Here is a 22,231-nt window from a genome sequence, read left to right as displayed (position 1 = left end):
TGATTCTGATTCTGATTCTGATTCTGATTCTGATTCTGATTCTGATTCGAACATCTCCACGTTTCTGCACATATATAAGATACATATTTATATGCTCGCATGAAACATATGATGAAAGCTTGAGAAATTACACCTTGAGCCTTAATATTCTGTTCACATGTTGTGTATTTTTCACAGTGTTGAACAAAAACACTGGCAGAAAAATATAAAAGAAATGGGTTTTTTTTGCCTCTAATTGGATAATAGTTAGCCTTCTTTTTTTCATCAAAGATAGTAAACACAGTCTGCTTTCAGCTTCTCCAATGAATATTTGTGTTGGACCATGTTCAAAAGGTACATTAATTTAAAAATGGTAATTTTGCTGCCATACAGGTGATATTCATAATGCATAGTCCAGTTATAGTCAAGATTAGAAAAACTATAATTCATTAAATTCAGATACCTGCATTAAACAAAAATATAAACTGTTACTTATACTTCGTTTAACCTTTTTAAAAAAAGTTGATACATAAATTTGGGCAGATTTTCTATTATTAAATTGATTTATCAAAGAACACTTCAATACTGTGATAGTTCAAGTAATATCTATTTCTGAAGTACATCCTATTTTCTCTAGAGATTTTCAAGTTTGGTTGTGTAAGCCACTTCAGCTATTCTAATTGATTTTGATCAGGATAATAGTATTGGGTATCGTGTTAGAGCCACAGTCTATCTGTTCTTTGGAGGAAAAGGCTGTTCCAATCAATCAGTTGGATGAGCAATTGTGTTTCCATTAAGCATGATACAGCTAGTGCCTTTAACTGTAGCAGAAGCAGAACACAAGAAAAAGACAGGTGACTTAATATAAAGAGCAAGAACATCTGCATCAAGAGGTGGGTATAGGTCAAACAAACAAACGGCATTCCCCCAGATGAAACGATTGAAGGAATTGACAATTTAGGAATTATGTTTTTTTTTTTTTTTTTTTCATAAATTGCAAATAAGCTAGGACTTTCATTGTCTAACAGTACACACCACTAATATCACTAATCAGGAAATCTCTGACTAACGGGACAACGCAAAAAAAAAACCAACAACATTGGCTTGCATTAAAAACAGATACAATTGTGAGAGGAGAAGAACCATCTGGCTTGCTGTGAGTGCACAATTAAAAAGCCAGCATCTGCGATAGTATGAAGGTGCATTAGTGCACATATAGGCTGGGGAACCTGCACATGTGAAAGCACCATTGATGCTGAACCATACATTCAAGTGAGAGTAGAGTGAACTATGCAGCCAAAGAAAGAACTTCTTTTGCGGAGCAAGCCATAGTTTTTTCATGAAGACAATGCCAAACCACATTCTGCATGAATTACACCAGCATGGCTCCAAAGTTAAAGAGTCTGGTGATTAAACTGGCTTGCCTGAAGTCCTGACCCGTCACCCATTCTTTTGTATTTTCCTTGAAGTAGACCTTCCACATTTAAAACGAAAACCAAAATTTATCATTATAATCTAACACATTTGTTTTGGTGCCTAAACTGCTGCAGTTGATTATAACAGATAATAAGGAGTCTTCTAGTCTGCTTGTAGGTGCAGTTTGCCTTGTCGGCGGCGCACAAACTTTCGCGATAATAACTAACAACACACAAAGCAGGTTTCCGCACTGCTGCAATGACCTAGTTTCCCCCCCACTGGAAATAATGGTTTCATTAGTATGCATCTTAGGGGGATATCTTGTTCATCAAACCTAATGACCCCCTTAACAATGAATATTACACCTGATTTTATTGCCTGTTACTGTAGTGTAATTCTGAACATCCTTTCATTGGCCTTATTATCACTCAGCGGATAAGTCCCAGAATATCAGACATCAAGGGTCCTCTGGTATTCTGGCACTGGATATGTTCCCTGAACTGGGACAGGCAATGAGGTAGTAGCTTTATGATCTATAATATTACGACAAGATTTGCACTGATGGACCCATACAGGTACATAAAGAGAAGAGAGATCAGATCAAATGTGGCTAAGGATGAAGCTCAGGATTACCAAACCTTGAAACCTATACCTCATGGTAATTAAAGTTATGTATATTACTGTCGGGTTGTTAACACATTAAAGTAGATGAACTGTATATCATCTCTGCTACTGAAGGGCCTAAGCACACATAATGTACCACACATACCTTTATTACTGGAGTTGTAACTATAAATCTGTTTTATTCATTGTAGTTGTTGTTGTTAGTCTGTTTGTCTCTAACCATCTCTTTCATCTGCATTTCCCTCTATCCCACTTTCTAAGCCCAACACAGTTGTTGCTGTTCAACATGAGCCTGGTTCGGTTTGAGGTTTCTTTCTGTTAACAGTTTTTCCATTCCACTGCTACTTGACTAAAAGCCCCCAAGTGCCTTGTTCATGGTGGATTAATATTGGGTCTATGTAAATAATAATAATACAAATATGACAGTTTAGACCTGCTCTTTGAAGTGTCTTGATTTGAAAATGTTTTAGGAATTGACGCTATACAAATAAAGATGGATTGACAGTGATGTTGTGAACATCCTGTTGTTGACATTTCAGCCTGTGTTTTCCTGCTGAGGTCTAACTGCTTGCTCGAGTAGATTTCTGGGTTGTACTGAAACGTATCGTAACAAATCTAGACTTCTGTAAGTCTAAAGTTTCATGACGTGAAGTTTTGTTGATTTGACCAAAGTGACATTGACTTTAATCACACGTTTGCATAGAAAGAAATGTGCCCTGTTCTCCTGCTGACGGACAACAGAAGCTGTGGCAGAAGGGTGGCATTAAAAGCCAGCAGGGGATGAAGTGTGATGAAAATGTCAGACCAAAAGCAGCAGGCTATGTTCTGTAACATGTTTAATCAAATTACAGTTTGTGTGCATTGCTGTGTGTGTGTGTGTGTGTGTGAATCTGGCTGTGCGTGTGACTGCTGCACTTTCCAATTATGCATGCACCCTTATTTCATACCAGTAATAGGGTATATACTATTTTTTTGAATATGAATGAAAATGTATAATAATGCCAGCATGTGCATGTGTGTGTGTCTTTGTTCTGAGTGTAATGTGCCCATAGGTTTGTACATGTGTAGTTAGTTAATAGGAACAGGTTTTTTCTATATCTGCATTCACTCAGCGTAAAAAGTAATCCCAGTCTCCTCAGCTGTTTGACAGATTCTGTACGCTAGAAAATTAAAGCGAGTGCTTGCTTCCATTTTCAAGTTAAAAGGCTTTTATGGGACATCGAGAGTAACATTTATTTAAGAACCAGCCCGGAGGAGGATACAGGGAAGGAGACTGATGTTGCTTAGAGGACTGGTAACCCCAGCTTCTTGCTTTAAATTCATGTTGTTTGATGTGCTCTGAGGTCATAAAGCAAAGGAAACCGTGCAGCTCGTTGAAATCTAGGACGATCACATTTACAAGCTGCAAACATCTATTACACTCCTGAGTCTGTCTCTGTTCATCAATCTGTCCCTGCACTCTTAAATCCTAATGCCCAGATTAATTGCTTTTCAAATGTGTTGCCCGTGTGTGTTTGTACCGCTTCTTGTGCAAGCCTCCAGTGTTCCTGCAGGGTGAAGTTTGGCCACCTCTTTGTGTTTGTGTGCTGCTCTTGTGTTTGGTCTTGCATAACTCACCCAGCCACAACTATGAAGAAGTCCAAGCGGTTCCACGTGTCTCCAAGGTAACACTTCTTGCCAAAAATCCCCAGAGCCACCATCTTGATCACCATCTCAATGGCAAAGAACGCAAAGATGAAGTCATCAAAGTCCTGCACAAAAACACAGACACAAAACATCCAAGAAAACATGATTATTTGACATAAACCAATGACCCTATAGGTGGTAGAAGCTAAAAAAAAGTTTAAATATTACTACAGTTATTTTTATGTGAATTTACATAAATGATTGTATCAGATTTTTAAGGAATCTACCAAAATGTTCTGAGACATTGGACTCAACCCCAAAAATTCCAACCGCCTCATGATGCTAGAAGAAGTTAGGGATGTCTCAAGACATGACTGTCTGAAAAAAGGGTCAATACCTAAGTTAGAGATAATTCATTGGATATGTTTAATCTGCTGATGGCATTTGATTCGATTTCACGATTTACAGTTATTGAAATAAAATGTTGATTGAGGTCTTTATTGTACTTGGAGTCATAATCTACAACATGACTTTGAAATGAAATTATGATCAATTAGCAAATAAGTCCACTATTTAAGAGAACAAGTAAGTACAACCCAATTTCCTAAATGTTTTAAATGCTGTGTAAAAACAAAAAAAACTGGAAACTGATGCATTTCATAGTTTTTGGAAAATGATATGTCCATTTTTGGATTTGATGCCAACAACATTTTTCAAAAGTTGGGTCAAGGGAAGCAAAAGACTGGAAAATGTGTGAAAAAACATACTGACGAAACATCTCACAGTTAAAAAGGTAAACCGTCAACAGGTTAGTAAAATGATCGGGTATAAAAGAGCATCCAAGAGAAGTAAAGGTGGGGAGGAGTTAACCAATCTGTGATAGACTACACTGGCAAATAGTGCAACAATTCAAGAATGTTTTCTTTTTTTTACATAATTAAAAATAATCTGGGATTTTCATTATCTACAGTACATACCACTTATATCACTAAAAGATTCAGAGACTCTGAAGAAATCTCCGCACACAAAGCAAAAAACAACAAGCCAACAGTGGCTGGCTGTGATCGTCAGGACGTCCTCAGACGCCCCTGCATTAGAAACAGACACCACTGAGAGCAGAGAGACCATCTGGCTTGTTATCAGTGCCATAAAAAGCCAGCATCCGCGACAGTATGGAGGTGCATTAGTGCACATGGGATGGTGAACATATGCCCATATGTGAAGTCACCATTGATGCTGAACCATACATACAGGTTTTGGAGTGACATTTGCAGCCAAATAAATAATTTTTTATCTGAGCAAGCCATACTTTTTTTTTAAGACAATGCCAAACCACGTTCTGCATGAATTGCACCAGCATGGCTCCAAAGTTAAAGAGTCTGGGTGCTAAACAGGCTTGCCAGAAGCCTTACTTGTCATCCATTGAAAATATTTTGAGAAGTATAAAATGCTAAATATGATAAAAGGAAACCCTGCACTGTTGAGCAGCTCAAATCATTAAGCCACCACTTTCGTCATTACAGAAACTGATCTCCTGACTGTGGTTAAAAGAAGAGGCGTTGACACAAGGCAGTAAAAATGAGGGGATGTCTAATTCACTTAAAATATATCAACACTAAATGATAATTATTATTGCTTATATGCTTAAGCTATTCATATGTTAGGGTCCAGTTCAGTCATGTTTAATGTTTAAAAATAGCCCACTGGAGACTTGTGACAGAAATGTGATGCTTTATTAAATTCAGCAGGAAACACTTTTCTGTCTGTGATCCTTACTCAGGAGGTCAGACTCCCTGTTGGAGTGGGAAAGAGAAAGAGAAGGGATAATAGCCTCCCTGCATTTGCATAAAGTTTCTTGCTCAAGGACACTTTTACAAGGCAGTTGATTGCAGTCAACGCAGGTTATCAGGCTTAATGACAGTTTTGTTACGGCACTGCCCTTACAAAGACTCAAGTGACAAATGCCGCCCATTCCAGAGTAAACATTGTAATAATCAGGAACAAGCCACTGATTATATTAATCAGTATTCCTGCCCTCATTACTGCCCGACTGTCTGTATGACTGAGCTTCAGCTCTCCAAGTCATTATCAGACTGGTCTGAGGAAGAAACCAAGGGCGAGAGAATGAGGACGGAGGTTGGAGAGAAATTAAAGAGAGGATAACCATAATTCTTCAAATATGAAAATCAATACATAAATTTTAAAAAGGCAGATGAGAAGGAATTGGAAATGAGGAGGGAACATTCCAGCTCAAACTACAAAACAATAAAAGAAAGATTCTGGAAGAAGATCAAGGCAGAGGACACCCACTGATAGATGAGTCATCCAAACATGAACAGAAAAACGTATAAATATATCAAATCCTGTTAGCTTGGGCAGAAACTAGCCTCTCACTGCTCTAGAGTTCATGTGGAAAATGTAGGTTCACACGGGAATTTCTATACTGTATATGTGTGTGTGTGTGTGTGTGTGTGTGTGTGTGTGTCTGGAGAGCATATATGCATGCCTAGAAAGCACAAGAGATTTTGCTCTACATATAGGGTTGCACTGCTATTTTAGGGCATGCATTCTATCAGACGGTTGATTTAGTTTGCAAACAGCAGTACCACGCAGGTGGTGGTATTCCCTACTCCTGACCACACATCCCTCAGTGTTTTACACACCACTCATTTCTTCCACAGAGGCGGAGTAGGTTCAGAGAAGATTGTTCAGTGATGCAGAATCCTCTGCAGAAAAGGAAGAGAACATTTTTCTTTAATCGATAACTCTTGATTTGTATAGTGCCAATTCATAACACATGAATCTGATTGATCTGAATTTAAGTTAAACTGTCTAAGAAATACACTTTTATATGCAGGAGCACATGATGAATGAAATTAGGATTTAATGTCATCTAACAAGGTTTGCCTCTAACTCCTGCACCATTTATTATCTTTCTTGGAAATGTCACAGTAAAAAAGTACATTAACCACTTGGTTGGGTACTCTAATTTCTGATTAATGTCAAGCTGCCTAATAGGCTAATTATGTTTCTGTTTGCCATTAGGTTTTCACTTCTTTCTTTTTTATTTCAGCACCTTGCCTTTGGTTGATCCCACTTGCAATTGTTTTGGGAAATTTTGAAGGCCAATAAAAAAAGGAGAAATTAAGGTCTAAAAATACAGAGGGATAAGAAGTCTGTTTAGAATAACAGATATTCGGGGGGGAAAAGTGCTTTAGAGATCAAACTTTTTTCTTGAATATGTTTTTTTTTTTTTTATCTCTGCACACATTTATGCACAGCTTCGATAAAGGCAATTTAATTGGAGACAGGGGCGGAGCTACCAGGGTCCACCTTAGAAATTGCATTGGCCATCCCATTTGCCACACCAAAACCCTGAACAATGATTGGCTATTTGCCCAATCAGAGGCACTACTTGTTTTAAAATGAACTCTTTTGACTATTGCAGCAACTGCTAGTAGCTTTCTTTACATTTCAATGTGTCACATATCACTATGTTAGTAATTCAAACTGTGACTTCAGACAAACATCTTCTTTTTGAGTCCTTTAAGAATGAATCTGAAACTATTTAAATGTTGCTACACTGTTTTGCCTTTTTAATACTAAAAAAATCAACCCAGGAAAGTAAAACCGTACTTAAATTTTATTTTTATTTATTATATTATTTTTATTAATTTGTATATTTTCTTTATGAGCATGTGTGCACACTTCACCCTTCAGGTCAACCCTGCAGTGCCCCAGTTGGGCCACCACAGTCAAACAAGTCTGACTCTGAGAGAAGAGCACACAGCAGGTAGGCTATCAGGTGATGATCAATCCCTGTCCAATGATCATCACCTGATATCTTATTCTAATTTGGATTGCCGAAAGTTCTGTATGCCTTGTCCTTGGGAGAGAGTGTGACTGATGCTACACCCATGACACTTGGTGAAGCCGGATTCATTTAGAGGACAAGATAATATACAGCAAACTTTATTTAATTTATTTTGGGTTATCATCATAGTTATTATTTACAGTCTATGGTTTTTATTCACGTGATTTATTTTGTACGCACTTAGGAACTGAATGAAAGGTGCTTTACAAATAAAGCATTATTGTATGAGTAAAGTTGTTTATATTCTTATGCTTTATGATATATTTACACAAGAGAGTATAATAAAGAATTAAATTAAGAAAGGAAGAAGGTTCTGACATCTTATTAAGGCGAGACAGAGGACAGAGGACCAGTTCTTTACCCTTTACGGGTTGCAGGAAGGGTCATGGGAATAAGCCAGTCCTATGTAAAGTCCTGTGTCTTGTGGCCTTAGAAGGGCTTGTGCCTCAGTCCCGCTGGGAACACTTTTCAGGGAGTATGGCGTGCTGGAGCTGATGCTTCAAGCCATACATATCTTGTGTTAGCAAATTAGAAACTGTGTTTGTGTTCTCCACACAAAGTCAATAAAATTTCCTTTTTTTTAGGTTCATTTTATTTAGTTTCTTTGCCTGTATGTAGAGATAGGATAGTGGACAGAGTCAGAATTTGAGGAGAGTGAGCGTCTGGAAGACACACAGGAAAGCCACAGGCCGGACCGAACCCAGGCCACCACAGCCTCCGGACCACAGCCTCCGTACAACGACTAACCCAATGTACCCCATGTAAAAAAAAAAATCTAATATTTGCACTGTTTAAGCTTTTATGGATCCTGTTTGAGACATCCATGTATAAAATCTTAAGGCAGTTCCAGGGCAAGTGAATGTCAGGTTTGGGGAGCTAATAATTATTTCCAGGCATTACTTGGATGTAGGTCTGTTGACTTTTTAAGACCATATAGTGGCAGTTTGCAGCAAAATGAAAAGTGGCTGGGATAAGGATGAAGTTGTTCTCTATCCTCCATCCAGCTAGAGAGTATGTTTCCAAAGAGTTCAGTCATCCCTGGATGTAGTTCACCAGTAAGGGTAAAATGGTGTGGAGATGGACAGGCAGATTGGTGCACTGTCAGCAGTAATGTGGTTGATTATATTTAATAAGGGTGCCGCCTGCAGGCACTTCCCTTTGAAGGTTTTTCAGGCAGGTCCATCTGACAGTGACCTCGGGATAGAGCAAAAAAATCTGCTGTAGGGGTCAGCTATAGAGAACACCTTTGTTGTCCCCCAGGAGAAGCTCTAAAACATAGTGTGGGTGAGGGATCCCTTCAATACTGTGCTCAGGATCTTGTTACCATGGCCTGACTCCAGAAGAAAAATGTAGCCGAATGGATGGATCAAATATGAAAAAAAAAAAAAAGGCCTCACATACAGCTTTGTTTTACTTTTAAGTTATGTGACCTCCTGGCTACAGGTCAATATTTACCTACAGCATGTGATACAGTTTTTTTATGTATATTTTTCCTGACACATATTTGAATGATTTCTGTCTGCATGGATATAAAAGACAACAAGGAACCACATTCACTTGTTAGCATCCGCTCTTTGAACGATGCATTGATCTTGGACCCTGCTTGTTAGGACAGGGCACATCAACTCTCTGTTGTTCTCTTGTTGATTTAAGACCAACTACTGACACTGTTCCTGTATTAGATGGATGACCAAAAAGAGCTAGCATTCTTTGAAATACTGTAGACAAAAAAACATCATGCTGAGCATAAAATTACTTCTTTCATTGTCCTCTGGTACTTTAAAGTTTCTCTCTTTTCTCTTTAGTTTAATGAAGGAGCTGCTTGTCATATCTCAGCTGGGGAGTAATTACTCATCAATTGTGCATTAGCTAAAGCCTGCATGCCCGCAGAGCCCATAATGTAAGGAAGCCCCTTAAGACTTCAAATGATTGGGACCATATCTATATTGTCAAATCGTCACACGCAAACACACTCTACACCCAGCTGGAAATCGAATTCATCTAAGTCAACAAGACATGCTGCCCTGAGGCATTCCCAGAGGAGCATACTGGTGTAGCACACAGCAGCTCAACATCTGCAATCAGGATACATTGATTCCTTCAAACTTGTTATTCGCATCAGTGGAGTGTGAAATGTGTTTTGTGATTCAAATGAACACAGATTTAATATCTAAATATACCAGAAAAGCTCTGTAGATAGTGATACCACATCAATCACAGGCTTAGGTCTCTACGGCTTCCTGACATTGATGACGCTAAGCTGACTATTTACCAAAATGGAAATGTGTGCGCGTCTGTTCATTGTCACCATGGTTCACTGATGGTACATCCATTGGGGGACTAGAGAAGCATACACACACATGCCGGCCTTAGAGTGAATAGACACGGTGACCCATTCTGAATGGCTCACTGCTCACACAATCCCTAATTGATACCCTCCACTGCTTCCACTCCCTGTGATAGACTTACAGAGGAGCAAAATAGTTAGAAAATAGTTCAGCAACTTTTAGAATGTCTGCACAGAATAATGGGATTTCTACATAATGTGAAAACAAAAATGAAAAGTTAATTATGCCATATCATCCAGCCTAATCCGAGCTCTGACAAGCCTCATGAAATTGGTTTTCATTTGCCGTGACAGTCGCAAAAGTGTGAAATAGGCCACCAAATGAAAGCAAAGATGTGGTAGTGAGTCAATCAAAACCTCTTCAGAACTTTCAGGGATGCATCTGAAATAAAAAGGCGGATTCAAGTTGTCAATCAGATAACGTAAGGCTTTCTTATTTGGCCAGCTGAAAGCCTTTGTTGTGTTTATAATATCTCCAACCAGGGTCCACTTTTTACCCCAGTTTTGCATGTGTAGCTTTTACCCATTTTGTTAAGTCCTGTAGTGGGTTTAGCACCGCATCTTCCAGAAATCATTTGTCAATGAAATACTGCTGGCACTACCGTTAAGTCTTTGTCTTTTGTTTTTGTGTGGGTGGCAGGTAATGCTGCTCATGCTCCTATATTTATTCCAAACAAACCGGTTGCTGCTGCCAGAAATGGAAAAGCCTTTACTTCCTGTGCACCAGACAAACCCTGTTAAGATTTACCAGACACTGACTGTTTAGCAGAAACAGCTGCAATTGTTAAAGGGACAAATTATAAACTGTGGCTACAGGATTAATGTCTATTATGTAACGACGAAGAGACAAATCCTGCTAGCAAGATCATGGGGTTTACTCTTTCACTTAATTTGAATTCCCAACAACCAATTATGTTAACACTGCAAAATGTAAGGACTATGTTTCAAATATATAATGTGCAGGGTGGAAGTAAATGGATTTGAGCTTGTTTAACACTTTTCTAGTCTTCCCTTCCAAAATCTTCCGATTGAGAGACAACGACTCCACCAACTGAGCCACAGCCGGCCCTGTGTATTAGGAAGGTATCCAACCCCTCTTTCTGTTGTTAAGGGGTATGTGGATGAAAATGAGTAAAAGAGTAAAGGATCCTTTATTAATCAGAACTTTGCTTTGGGTATAAGATGAATCATGGCAATACGAGATTCATCAGCTAACCCGTTAAAGCTGGTGTTTTGTTGTATGTTTTAGCCATTGATACATGGACTGGGAACACATATCTAACATAGAGTCCTGAATTGCAGTTTTATTTGCTGTAGCAACGTTACTATAGCAGCAATGGTTTTACAGCAAGACAGAGGCTGTGCGCATTAAAGGACAAGAATCTTTCTGTGTTTCTTCTGCTTGATTGTAGCTTTATTTATCATCGATGTGGAGTGGACACTGAACAGGTTGATATCTGGCCTTTAGCAAGAATCAATCAAATCAGGACGGGCAGTGACATGACCAAGTCTTCTGGCATAACCAGAGCAGTCTGCCAAATGCTGTGTAATGATGCCAAGAGAATAGGAGTCTAAGCTTGTACCCCCTAGTCCTCTGTCCCATCAAGAATTCCATTTGACCCTATATGACCAATTAATGGAGGAGTGAGTAAGTGCTTCAACCTGAAAGTAACGAATTCAATCAATCAGTCTTTATTTGTATACACCCAATTCATAACAAGGTGTAGGGAAGTTTCTTCTGCTGTGTGTGAATGTGTATGAATGGACTAGTTAATACTGATGGTGACTTCACATGGCAGCCTCTGCCATCAGTGTGTGAATTTGATGTGAATGGGAAGTTGTGACCTGCAATCTACAAGAGCTTTGGGTCGTCAGAAGACTAGAAAAGCGCTATACATTTCAAGTCCATTTACCATTCACACCCAGCACACCAAGCTGTTCTTCTCCCTAGTTTACGGAAAAGTGGCAAAAAGATGTCTGCACGTTTACTCAGCTGATTTTAAACACAGATCTATTTAAGATTTATTTTAAAGGTGGAAAAAATACTGGTCTCAGCAGATGGTCTCTTTTGCTCCACTCTAACTGCATGTGGTTGTTAGTGCCAGGGTTTGTGAACTATACTTTTTTTGCAATACTACTTATTTGCATAGAAATGACACAGTTTTTCCACAAATTACTGTGTAATGGTTAATTTAAATATGGAAAAACATCACTGATGCACAGAGATACTGTTTGCTCTACAGCATAGTTAGGGGTGCACAGGTTTCAGCTGGCGTACAAGCAGCACAATTCTTCTGTGAATCAGGCCCAGAATGTTAGTTTTTTTATGAACTTGCCAAAGTTGGAAGAACTGACTGTGGAGCGCACCCTTTAAATTATGCTTATTTCACATTTGACCTTAGCCTAGGGTTTTTCTTGGTCCATCTCCACCATGTTCACCAAGTTCATAACATCAAGTGTTCAGCTCTTTAGAACCTGAGCTCTTCAGAAGTCCCTCCCCAACACATACAACATCAGCGTGCCTTCACTACCATCCCCAGAACAGACAACACTACCATCACTGCCCAGAAACATTTGGGGAGGAGATGCATGGCTTCATATTCTCTTGATATATAAATTGTGATGGAACAAAGGAGTTGAATTGACCAAAGACTCTTCACACTCCCATCATTTATTACTCATATGACAATATAATATACATATATAAGTAACATGTGCAGTAAGTGTAGTGCCCTTAATACAATAATTACATTCATGATGGATCGTATCATGCAAAGATTGTGGCAAGCCATAAACCCATTCCAAGTTGCAGATCACAACTTTAGTAATATGCAGCTGATGTCATATATGTGGTATTTTTCCATCTGTGGACAGTGGTTAAAAACAGACGCTGCTTAACAGGACGGATTTCTCTTTTAAGATCCTCATACTCATTTTATATACCAGAAACAGTGAGATGCACACTTAAGTCTTTTGCCTCCTGCTATCATTATCTGCTCTTCCTACTTTTGTCCCCAGATGTATACGTTGAATAGGATCCCTACTGTACTGTAAAAAAAGCTTGCAACATTCCCCCCTCATTCCTCTCCTGTATACCAATGACTCCCATCCCTCTCATCTTTATCTCCCTCTTATCTTCTTCTCTCGCTGCCTCGCCCCACTCTTCTGATTATGCCTCAAACTGTATCTTCCCGATGTGCCAGTGTGTGAGGGTGATGGTACACTCAGAGCGTGCATGCTTGTGTGTATTTCATTTTTCATGTGAAAGCTGATAACATCAGCTTGTTTTGAGTAGGACTATGTGCTTCTCTATGTCTACATCTTACACACAATTACACTTTATAGAGACACATAAAACATTCAGCAGACAGCGTCTTTCTTTCTCTCTTTCTCTTTGTGTGTTTAAAGTATTGCTTCATCCTGTCAGCCTAAATATTGACACCACATGCACACCTAACAGCTTCTCACATTCCCTGAGATCATGTGTAAACACGTGTCCACCAGGCACATGTCAGCAAGCTCTATAACATGTTATCAAAGCCTCAAGTAAGTGTCAACCTGACAGAGCCAGAGCCTTTATGTACTAAGTGTATTTAATCACTAATGCTGAGTGCACTCAAAACACTTCCTAATGACTCGACTTGGCTCACTCAATAACCTTAAGTGTCAAAGCAGTTATTACATACAGTATGGCCGCCAAGTGTGAAGTGCCACAGCCACTGAGGAATGGTCAAGAGCTGCAGATAGGAAACATTCTTGTACAGTATTCAAATATTGTCGCAGGTTTTGTTTTATTTTATTGATGAATACTGAGCACTCAACCGATGAAGCCTTTAGTTACAAATGTCAAACCTGTTATGATGTTAAATCTAGCCATGAAACTTTGCTTTTGCTGCAGCCAGCAATATGAACTTCTGCACAGGAAAAGGATTTCTCTAGAATTAACAAAAAAGTCCATCAGATAGGGTTTCATAAAATACATGAAAAGATTCAACGTCTTTTATTGAATGAAACAGGTGCCATCAATTCTGTGAAAACATTTTCCTGCAACCTCTCCTAAAGATAAATACTATTCATGCTATTTATACTAATTCTGCCTGTCACAAGTCTGAGGGCTATTATCGCAGGGGTCGGATGCTTCCACAAAAACAGATTGAGTCAGACAGGCATGTGAGCAGCCACATGTGCTGGTGAATGAGTTTTATGATTCATGGGGTGAGGACAATAGGGTTGGGTAACCATAATCTGCCATTCAGTTGAGTCCAACTCCTTGCAGGTGGAGGGAGATAATATTGTGTGACACTATATTCAGCTCAATCGCAGACATTCAAAGCAGTCTGCCTAACAGCGCACACAATCACATGCACAGAGGCAGACGTCCTGTCTTCATCCTGAAAGCACACATGCCTGTTTAAGATTGGGGGCACATTCACCATAATATATAATGACAATTATTTAGGTTTTTTTCGGTTTCAATATTTTGTTTGTGATGTGAAGTTGTGATCATTTTGAGACAAACTGATTTATGTTTATATGTCATAGATTATGCCTTAAACAGTCACACTCGCATTAATCCGTTTGCAACAGCAGGTACGACACACTTAGCATTAATCAGCTAGCTGGTTATCAACGCTAAAGCCAAAAATGTGTTTCCTGAACTCGTTTTTCCTTCATTAGATCTTTTATAAAACGTAAATGTAAGTTATTTAACAAACTGAATCACATTGGTGAAGTATCAGAGCAGAGTTTGCGTTACAAGATATTTGGTCATATAGCTTAAGTAAGCCAGCCCTCAGTTCAGCTGTGAAGCCTTCTGGCTTGTTAGCACTATGTGGGAGCTTCCTATTTCATAATGGTATTTAGGAGCTTGGGACTCCTGTGAATTTTCATGTATACCTCTATAATTGACAAACTTACTGCTAATACTACACATACTTTTACCATTATCGCTGACATTGTAACTATAAATCCATGTTATTCATTGATGTTGTTGTTGTTGCTGCTCAATTTGTCCCTGTCCTTCTTGCTACAGCTCCCTCTATCCCACTTTCACACAGTTTCAGCAGATGGCTGTTCATCATTAGTCTGGTTTTGCTCAAAGTTTCTGCCTCTTACAGGAAGTTTCTCCTTGCCACTGTATTGCTAAATGTTGCTTAGTGATCATTATGGATTAAAGGCAGGGTTGGTCATTTCCTCCAGATACACTTTTTAAGATTTTGGTTGAAATTGTCTTTAGGTCCTGACAGGAGTTAATAACTCATGTACTCTGAAAAAGGAATGACATTTGTAGCAGTTGTAAAACATGTAAAAACTTTGACCAATGTCGCTACGAGGTACCAATCTGATGAACCAATCATGGCTCCCTGTCTCCCTGCTCATGCTCTACCCCTTGCTTGCACTAGCCCACACTCAAAGTGCATCCCTGTTGAAGGAATTTATATTGTGAGTTTATTTTGGCCTTTATTGGTTGTAAAATAGTCCGTGGTTTTTCGCGGGAGCACAGAGGGGAGGAGGTGGGTGTTGATGAAGTTGATGAAGTTTCGTTTCATTTAAGGTTGGGTCTTTGTAGATAATAAAACAAAGAGTAAGGTCTTGAGTTGAAAATACAGTGTTTTCCCACATGAAGACAAAGGGTGAAATGGATCACAAATCTCCCGGTTCAGAACCTGTCATAGATTAATGTCACAGATTTGATAACTTTTTGGTCACCCAAAAAACATGTGTATAACTTGTACAGCAGATCTCCATGGTGACTACATGCACTAACTAACATTGCTTTCTTTTCACAGAGACTCCGCACATGAATTTATTTTTCACCATGATAATAAAGTTTTCCATCAAACCACGGATCATATGCGTTTTAAACCTGGGGGGATGATCTGTTCGGGTCACAGAAAACCTATGATCTGCAACTGGTGTAGACCATTATTTACAGCTGCATAACTTTATTTGTGACCATCGTGGAATTTTCCTTTTTTATCATTATAAGCTCGCCATTCGCAATGATTAAACAAGAGAATGCCCTCCCGTAGCATAACAATTGTTAAACATTAACATCTATTTTCATATTAACCTTCAGATTTTATATAAGTTCTACAAAATTATTGTTTGTTCAGGTGGACTGGCTGAATATTGTTATTTTTTACCCACTTGTCAACAGGTCTAATAGTTGGGGCTCATCTAGAGTCATGGCCTGCATGTCACTCCTGCAGGTACATCCAACCTAAACAAGTGAGTAGCCTAATGAAATTCAATCTACATTGGACCAGCATGCGGTCTATGTAACAACCAGACCTTGAATCTCTGGAGGGATTATTTTAAATGTATGTCTTCTCCTGCCAGACGACTCTTCTCCCTCCTTCTTTCTTTCACTCCATTTCTCTTTGTAGCTTGCTGTAACCAGGTGTTCCCATTGTATTGGCACTGAATTTATTAGATTTTCACAGACATCATTCTGTATGGGCGCTGCAGGGAGACACGGGAAGGTTAAGTATGTGTGGTGGCATTCAGAGCAGAATGTTTTCCATTGAAATCTCTCCTTCAGGGAAAAAAATAGACAATCCTTAGAAATAATTTAGCTGCATATATAAGAGACAGAGTTTGACGTTTTTTTGTTCTTTTATACTCTTATAGACTATAGCTGTATAAACTGTATATATATGTGTGTGTGTGTGTGTGTGTGTGTCAGACTGCACCAGAAAACTCAGCAGCACTGCAAATTGGCAATACACCAAATTATTATTTGTTGACAAATGAGATAAAAAGTTATGAGATGAAAATATGAGATGTTAAATGTTTAGCTGAGTGTATTTTTTTTAACCAATAACCAAGTTTTAAATGAACTTTATAATATAATGATTTGTTTTTCAGTGTTATGGCACTAAGAACAAAAAGCTTGACTAGCTTTAAATGTTGTTGTTTTTATAAATATTGGATCAAAATCCATTTGATGGTTGTTACAATATGTCAGAGTAGACCAAAGTGATGGATTTGCCATACCCAGGGCTATGCTGATTGGTCGAATGCTACTGATTAACTTTTAAATGCCTCTTAAACTATTAGAAAATTCTATATAATTTTTAAATCTACTTTGACAATATGAATCATTTTAGTGTAACCAAACTGTGATAATGACGTCTATTTAAAATGACTTCAAAGTGTCATTATAACAAACTGTAAATAATGCGTCAGCATTGTTGATAATCCATGGGTCAGCTCTCCTTCTAGCCCGCAGCTACACAGCAGTCTTCAACCATTAGCTTTGTCAGGAGATGAGGCCTCATTTAGCTTGCATCAGAGTTGAGAGCCATTGAGAGGCCTAGCAGAGCCCCCTCATTAGTACTTATGCTACCATGGCTATGTTGAGCACAGGCCTGATCTAAGAGTTCAGGAACATGTCCTACAGTCACATTGATGTTAAAGGGAATGTAGCTTTGATGTAACAATATGCCTACAGAAGACAAAGAATCATGTTCAGCTAACCACAGTCACTTTAGTTTCTTACTACACTGAATCGTCTGTGTCTGATATAGAGTTAAACTAATATCACTGTAGCCTACAGGAACACAAAGCAACAGCAAAGAAACATAGTCAGTATCTCACCAACACCAGACTGTCAGCTGTGATATAGTTTAATTAGTGACATAATTACATTTAAGTGTCAGAATAAATGAATGGAGAGGAAACTTTCTAGACCTGGGAAAAAGTCCATAAAGGTCTAATCTGCCCCAGGATTGATTTCTGAATACAGCTAAGTGAGCCAGCTGAAGCAAGAGCAGCAACCTGCAGTGTAAGTAACAGATTTCTCCCCAAAATGGATTTTGAAGTATACAATGGAAAAAAAAGAAATGAAGCAAACAGACAAGACAGCTGATAAATAGAAAGTTAAACTTAATGATGATGGTTTCGATATCATTGATGATGATGATGGTTGTCACGATTGTTTTTGTTTGATAACGATGACTTATAAGATGGTTTCTATACTGATTAGAGCTCTCAAGAACTGCCCTCAATGTTGTGCTTTGCCTCTGTGCAATGCCTGTCAGCACCTGTGTGTCCAATCGGACTCAAAGCTGATCGTTTGCTCTTACTGACATTGTTCCCTTTTTTCTAGATCCTTGCTGGTGTTGTTCTTACTCTCTGATGTACGTCGCTTTGGATAAAAGCGTCTGCTAAGTGAATTGTAGAAAGTCCAGCAAAATGTACTTAGTTTAGAATGATTTGAATGCAATCAAACTAGACATCAAGCCAATGGCATTGTATTCCAAAAATGTATTCAACTATCATAAAATATCAACATTAGTCATTGTTATAAAAACAATAAATTCAACTGTGTTTAACAGCTACTAAAAAAACAGGTCTCATGTTCTGATATTACCACTTGGTTTAAAATGAGGAACAGTATGCTGCTACTGAAGTCAATGCTTACCATTGACCAACCACCTTACAGGTAAGGAAGGTTCTGAAATCCTCATCAGTCCGTCAATTTCTTTGCACCAGGGACATCCGTTCAAACTTCAAGGCTTATTTCATACAGTGAGACAAAAACGTCTCTTTACCATTTTAGTGCTGTCGCCTCAAAGAAAGGAGGTTTCCTCCCAAAGACCAAAGACAAGCTTGTTTAGTTATATGGTGATGCTAAATTGCCGATAGGGTTCTCTGCTTGTTTATCTCTGTATGTCAGCCTTGTGGTTGACTGGCAACCTGTACAGGGGCTACCCTTCCTCTGGCTCAATGACATCTTAAATCGGCTCCGGCCCGTATGCGACCCAAAACAGGACGAGTGGTATTGATATGGAATAGATGAAAAATGAACCCAGACTTATGATGATTAAGCACATTTTGCCACAGTAGGACTGTACCATGACATGTGTTTGTTACAGACTCTTTCAATCGAACATGTACAAAGAATTATTTAAATCTGAATCATGGTGTGTATGGGCTTCATGCAGACAAATCCACTACATAGACTAAAACTAAATCTTAACACATAGCCTTACTTTTCTACAGTGGAACCACTGAACAATGCAATCAAAACCTGTTTTTAAATGACATATTGGGAAAATATTTGTAACTCAGGTTATAAATAACTACCAAACTCTTGTTCAAGAAGAAGTATGAGATCATGGAAGAGAGTCTGGGGCAACAGCAAGTCAAGTTTGAGATAGAGAGGATGAAAAGAAATAGAAGTGAGAGTCTGTAAAAGTGAGGAGGCTTCAGCATCAGTTTGTGCCAGACAGCATGAGTGGGATCAAAGACAGGAAAGGGCATTCATGTGTGTAGGTTATGTGCCTTCAAGACCCCTTAACATATCGGTGGGGATAGAGTTATGGGGAGATTGAAACGGAGGAAGCGAAGAATTAATGAGAATGCATTTAACCTCTAGGCCGTACATTCATCTGTGCTCCAGAGAGGAGACCCGCTGAATTAAATCACATCTCATATCCGAGAGCAGAGCTGTGGAAGGAGTTGATGGGCCCCGGCTGCCCTAGTAACAGCAGCAGCCTCTGCAACGCTTCTTCTTTTGCTTTCTTTTCATCACAAAACCGACCCATTCTCCAAATACACTTGCAACAAGCCCTTCTCTCCTGTTCATCCATATCCTTTCATTTCCTCTCTCTTTTTGTGTACCTCATTTCATCCCTCTCCTTTGCTTTCCTTCCTTTCCTTGTCCCTCTCATTTCTTTATCTCCCCTTTCTCTTCTGTCTTATTTTTCTTCCCCTGTCTTCTTTAATTCCTCCTCTGTCCTCTTTGTACTCTTCAATCCTTTGCTAAATTAATGTTAGATTTAATAAGCGAGCATGTTTTCAACCTGAGAGAACAATCACATTTTTGAAAATCATTTCAGACCAGTATATGTTTCCCAAAAAAGTACGTCTTGGACATCAGGAAGCATGTAAAGACGCTTAGATATTCCATTTCTGGAAGAAACTGCTCAATTTCACTGAGTCAGTGGACGAGAACATAGGAGGAAATTGTTCTGATTCAATCCATTTGGGACCACTTGGAGAGCAAATGATCCCTTCAACGTGCAAGATGAACAGTGCCAGATAACACAGATCTATTCCACTGCCTCTATCTGCTTGATTCTCTCCTCCAACACAAAACAACACGAAAAAAAAAATCATTTTCTATCCTCTGTGGTTGCATGACAACAATGCTGTTCCATTAGTGTTTGTCAGGTTAAAGGGGGTGCATAAACTAATGGGAACGCCTCTCACGATGTTGTTTATTTTCCATCTGAGATGGTACAATTGGAGGGAGCTGCAGAGGCCAGATATGCTGGATAATATTGTTTCAGTAGCTCTCTGTTAGGGTGCTGGTTTAAAAAATTGTGTTTCATATCTTCCTGTTCCCCACCTGACTGACTGCGTTAGAAAATGATATGTGCTGTTTCCTGCTGCCACACAGAGCTGATGATTATACTTTGTTGTTATGTACGATCTGCACTTTCTGACCATATCCTCTAGTGTCACATCAACCCGCGCAAATGTTTATTTATCCCTGTGATGTGTGTTTGAGTTTTTTTTTACCACTCATCCTGCGGGGCTCTCCTTTGGATGCACTTGTCTTATTTAATTAAGATCAAGAACGATTAATAAATCCTTGTGATGGATGTGTCCCTCTGTCATGTCTCAAAGTGCTTTCTTTCAGCCCAACACATCAAACATAGTTTCAATCAAGAGTTAAACCACTGGTTTTGTGTCGACCTATAAAATTAACTTTCTGGACTGATTCTGATCGGGCATCGCACTGCCTACTTTCTGATTCCTAGCATTTTATCAAAGAGCAACTTGCTGTGTTTTTGATTTGTTGCCTGGAAAGTAAATACCTCTTCTGATTCCCTGACCTATTCACCTTTCAGTCTGCTGTATTGTGTTTAAACCATGACAGTTCAGATGATAACGTTACAGCTTTTGCAGCAGTAACCACTGATCATTAAGCCTTAAAGATTGTTGTTTCAGGGCAACTACAAACTTTATCACCAACACATACGAGTCATCCTTCATTTCTTCAAAGACGAACTTCAGAGAAAAACTCTCATGAGCAATGGTTGCATCATGGAGTTGATGTTATTGCAACTAAAAGTTCTCAGACCACTCATTAAAAAACAAAACACTTCATCTGGAACTTCACCTGTTTCACACAGAGTCAAGCAATCCGTCAAAGGGAGTCATATCCAGTGGATAAAAATATGTAATGACTCCTTTATATCTCACAAATGATATCAAGTGAGGAACTTCAACTTGGCTTAAAGACAAAAAAACGTTTTTTTTTTATTAGGCAGAGAGGGCACACCACACATTAATTTATGGTGTTATTATTGGAACTGTAGGAGGCAGCATTTCTGGAATAATTCTATCGTTTAAAAAAATCATTGAAGCCCACTTAAAATTAGAGATGATTTAATCAGGGCAATTCTTCATGTGGTAAACTGTGTCAGGCAAGTAAATGAAAAACTGTGTTCATGATGAGGATAACAACAAGTAAGGTCTTCCCCTGCTCTGTTGTAACACAATATAACAATGAGTAAGGCTTTTTACCTGCAGTTCAGTGTCTTGAGATAACGTGCTATGAATTGGCACCATACAGATAAAGATTGATGGATTGATTGATTGAGTCATAGTTTCTACTCACAGGAATATATTACTTTACAAGTTGCTCAAAAGACAGTGTCATAGCTTCCATTAGTTTATCTGCCAGACATAAAATTTACATCACAAGAAGATTTGTTTCTCAGGTAGTGACTCTTATACTAATACATGTGTAGCACCTGTGCCAAGCTAACACATCACAGACTCTTCTCCAACTAAAGCAACTTGTTTAAAAGCATCAAAGCCAACCCTTCGTTGGTGTCACTGGGATTAGAAAATGAAACCAATTTACTGAATGGAAGAATGGAAAACTTTTTACACAGTTTTGCATGAAAAGAGAGCGTACTTTTTCATAATGGATGAAGCAAAAAAACTCTTACCTGCAGGATCTTGCACCTCTCGGAGTCGCAGTCGATGTCCTCACAGGGATGAAACATGCCCAGTGTCACGCAGTTCAGCAGGATCACCAGCATGGACGCTCGCTCGAACCATGTAGAGATAACGAGTTAAGGATTGTGGCAAATACAGATGAACACATTTTAATAACAAAAGCACATATCTAGTCAAAACCCTGCAGTGATGAAAAGCAAGAGATAAAAGCGTTTCCTCAGGTGACTTCATTATCAAGTGTTTAACTCAAATGACAGTGGTTTACGTTTATCGCTTTTACATTTAAAAAAGTGTTTCTGAAAAGAAAATGAACCACTTTTTGGTGGATTGCTTTGATTATATCGTTTAACCCTGTTAACCAAAAGACTGTCTGCAAGGTG

General features: G+C 38.8%; 1 protein-coding gene across 13 annotated transcripts in view; it reads right to left on the bottom strand.

The window, feature by feature from the left end:
- cacna1g (calcium channel, voltage-dependent, T type, alpha 1G subunit) overlaps positions 1–21,949 on the bottom strand; it is a 165,655-nt gene extending 143,706 nt beyond the window's left edge. For 11 of the 13 annotated variants that reach the window (XR_009665915.1, XM_061028040.1, XM_061028045.1 and 8 more), the window contains exons 1-2: positions 21,842–21,948; positions 3,637–3,770 (exon numbers count right to left, since the gene is read on the bottom strand). Coding sequence is in view for 12 of the 13 variants with exons in the window: in XM_061028040.1 (XP_060884023.1) it covers positions 3,637–3,770; positions 21,842–21,934 (227 nt within the window). In the remaining variant the exon portion in view is untranslated. Of the gene's footprint in view, positions 1–3,636; positions 3,771–21,841 lie in introns of all 13 variants that reach the window. The other 2 variants (XM_061028047.1, XM_061028049.1) reach the window with 1 other exon arrangement.
- Between the last annotated feature and the right edge of the window lie 282 nt (positions 21,950–22,231).

Source organism: Labrus mixtus, chromosome 21 (genome assembly GCF_963584025.1).
Source record: "Labrus mixtus chromosome 21, fLabMix1.1, whole genome shotgun sequence".
Taxonomy (NCBI): domain Eukaryota; kingdom Metazoa; phylum Chordata; class Actinopteri; order Labriformes; family Labridae; genus Labrus; species Labrus mixtus.
Note: the sequence above shows the minus strand (reverse complement) of the source record. Positions and strands in the feature narration are given on the sequence as shown.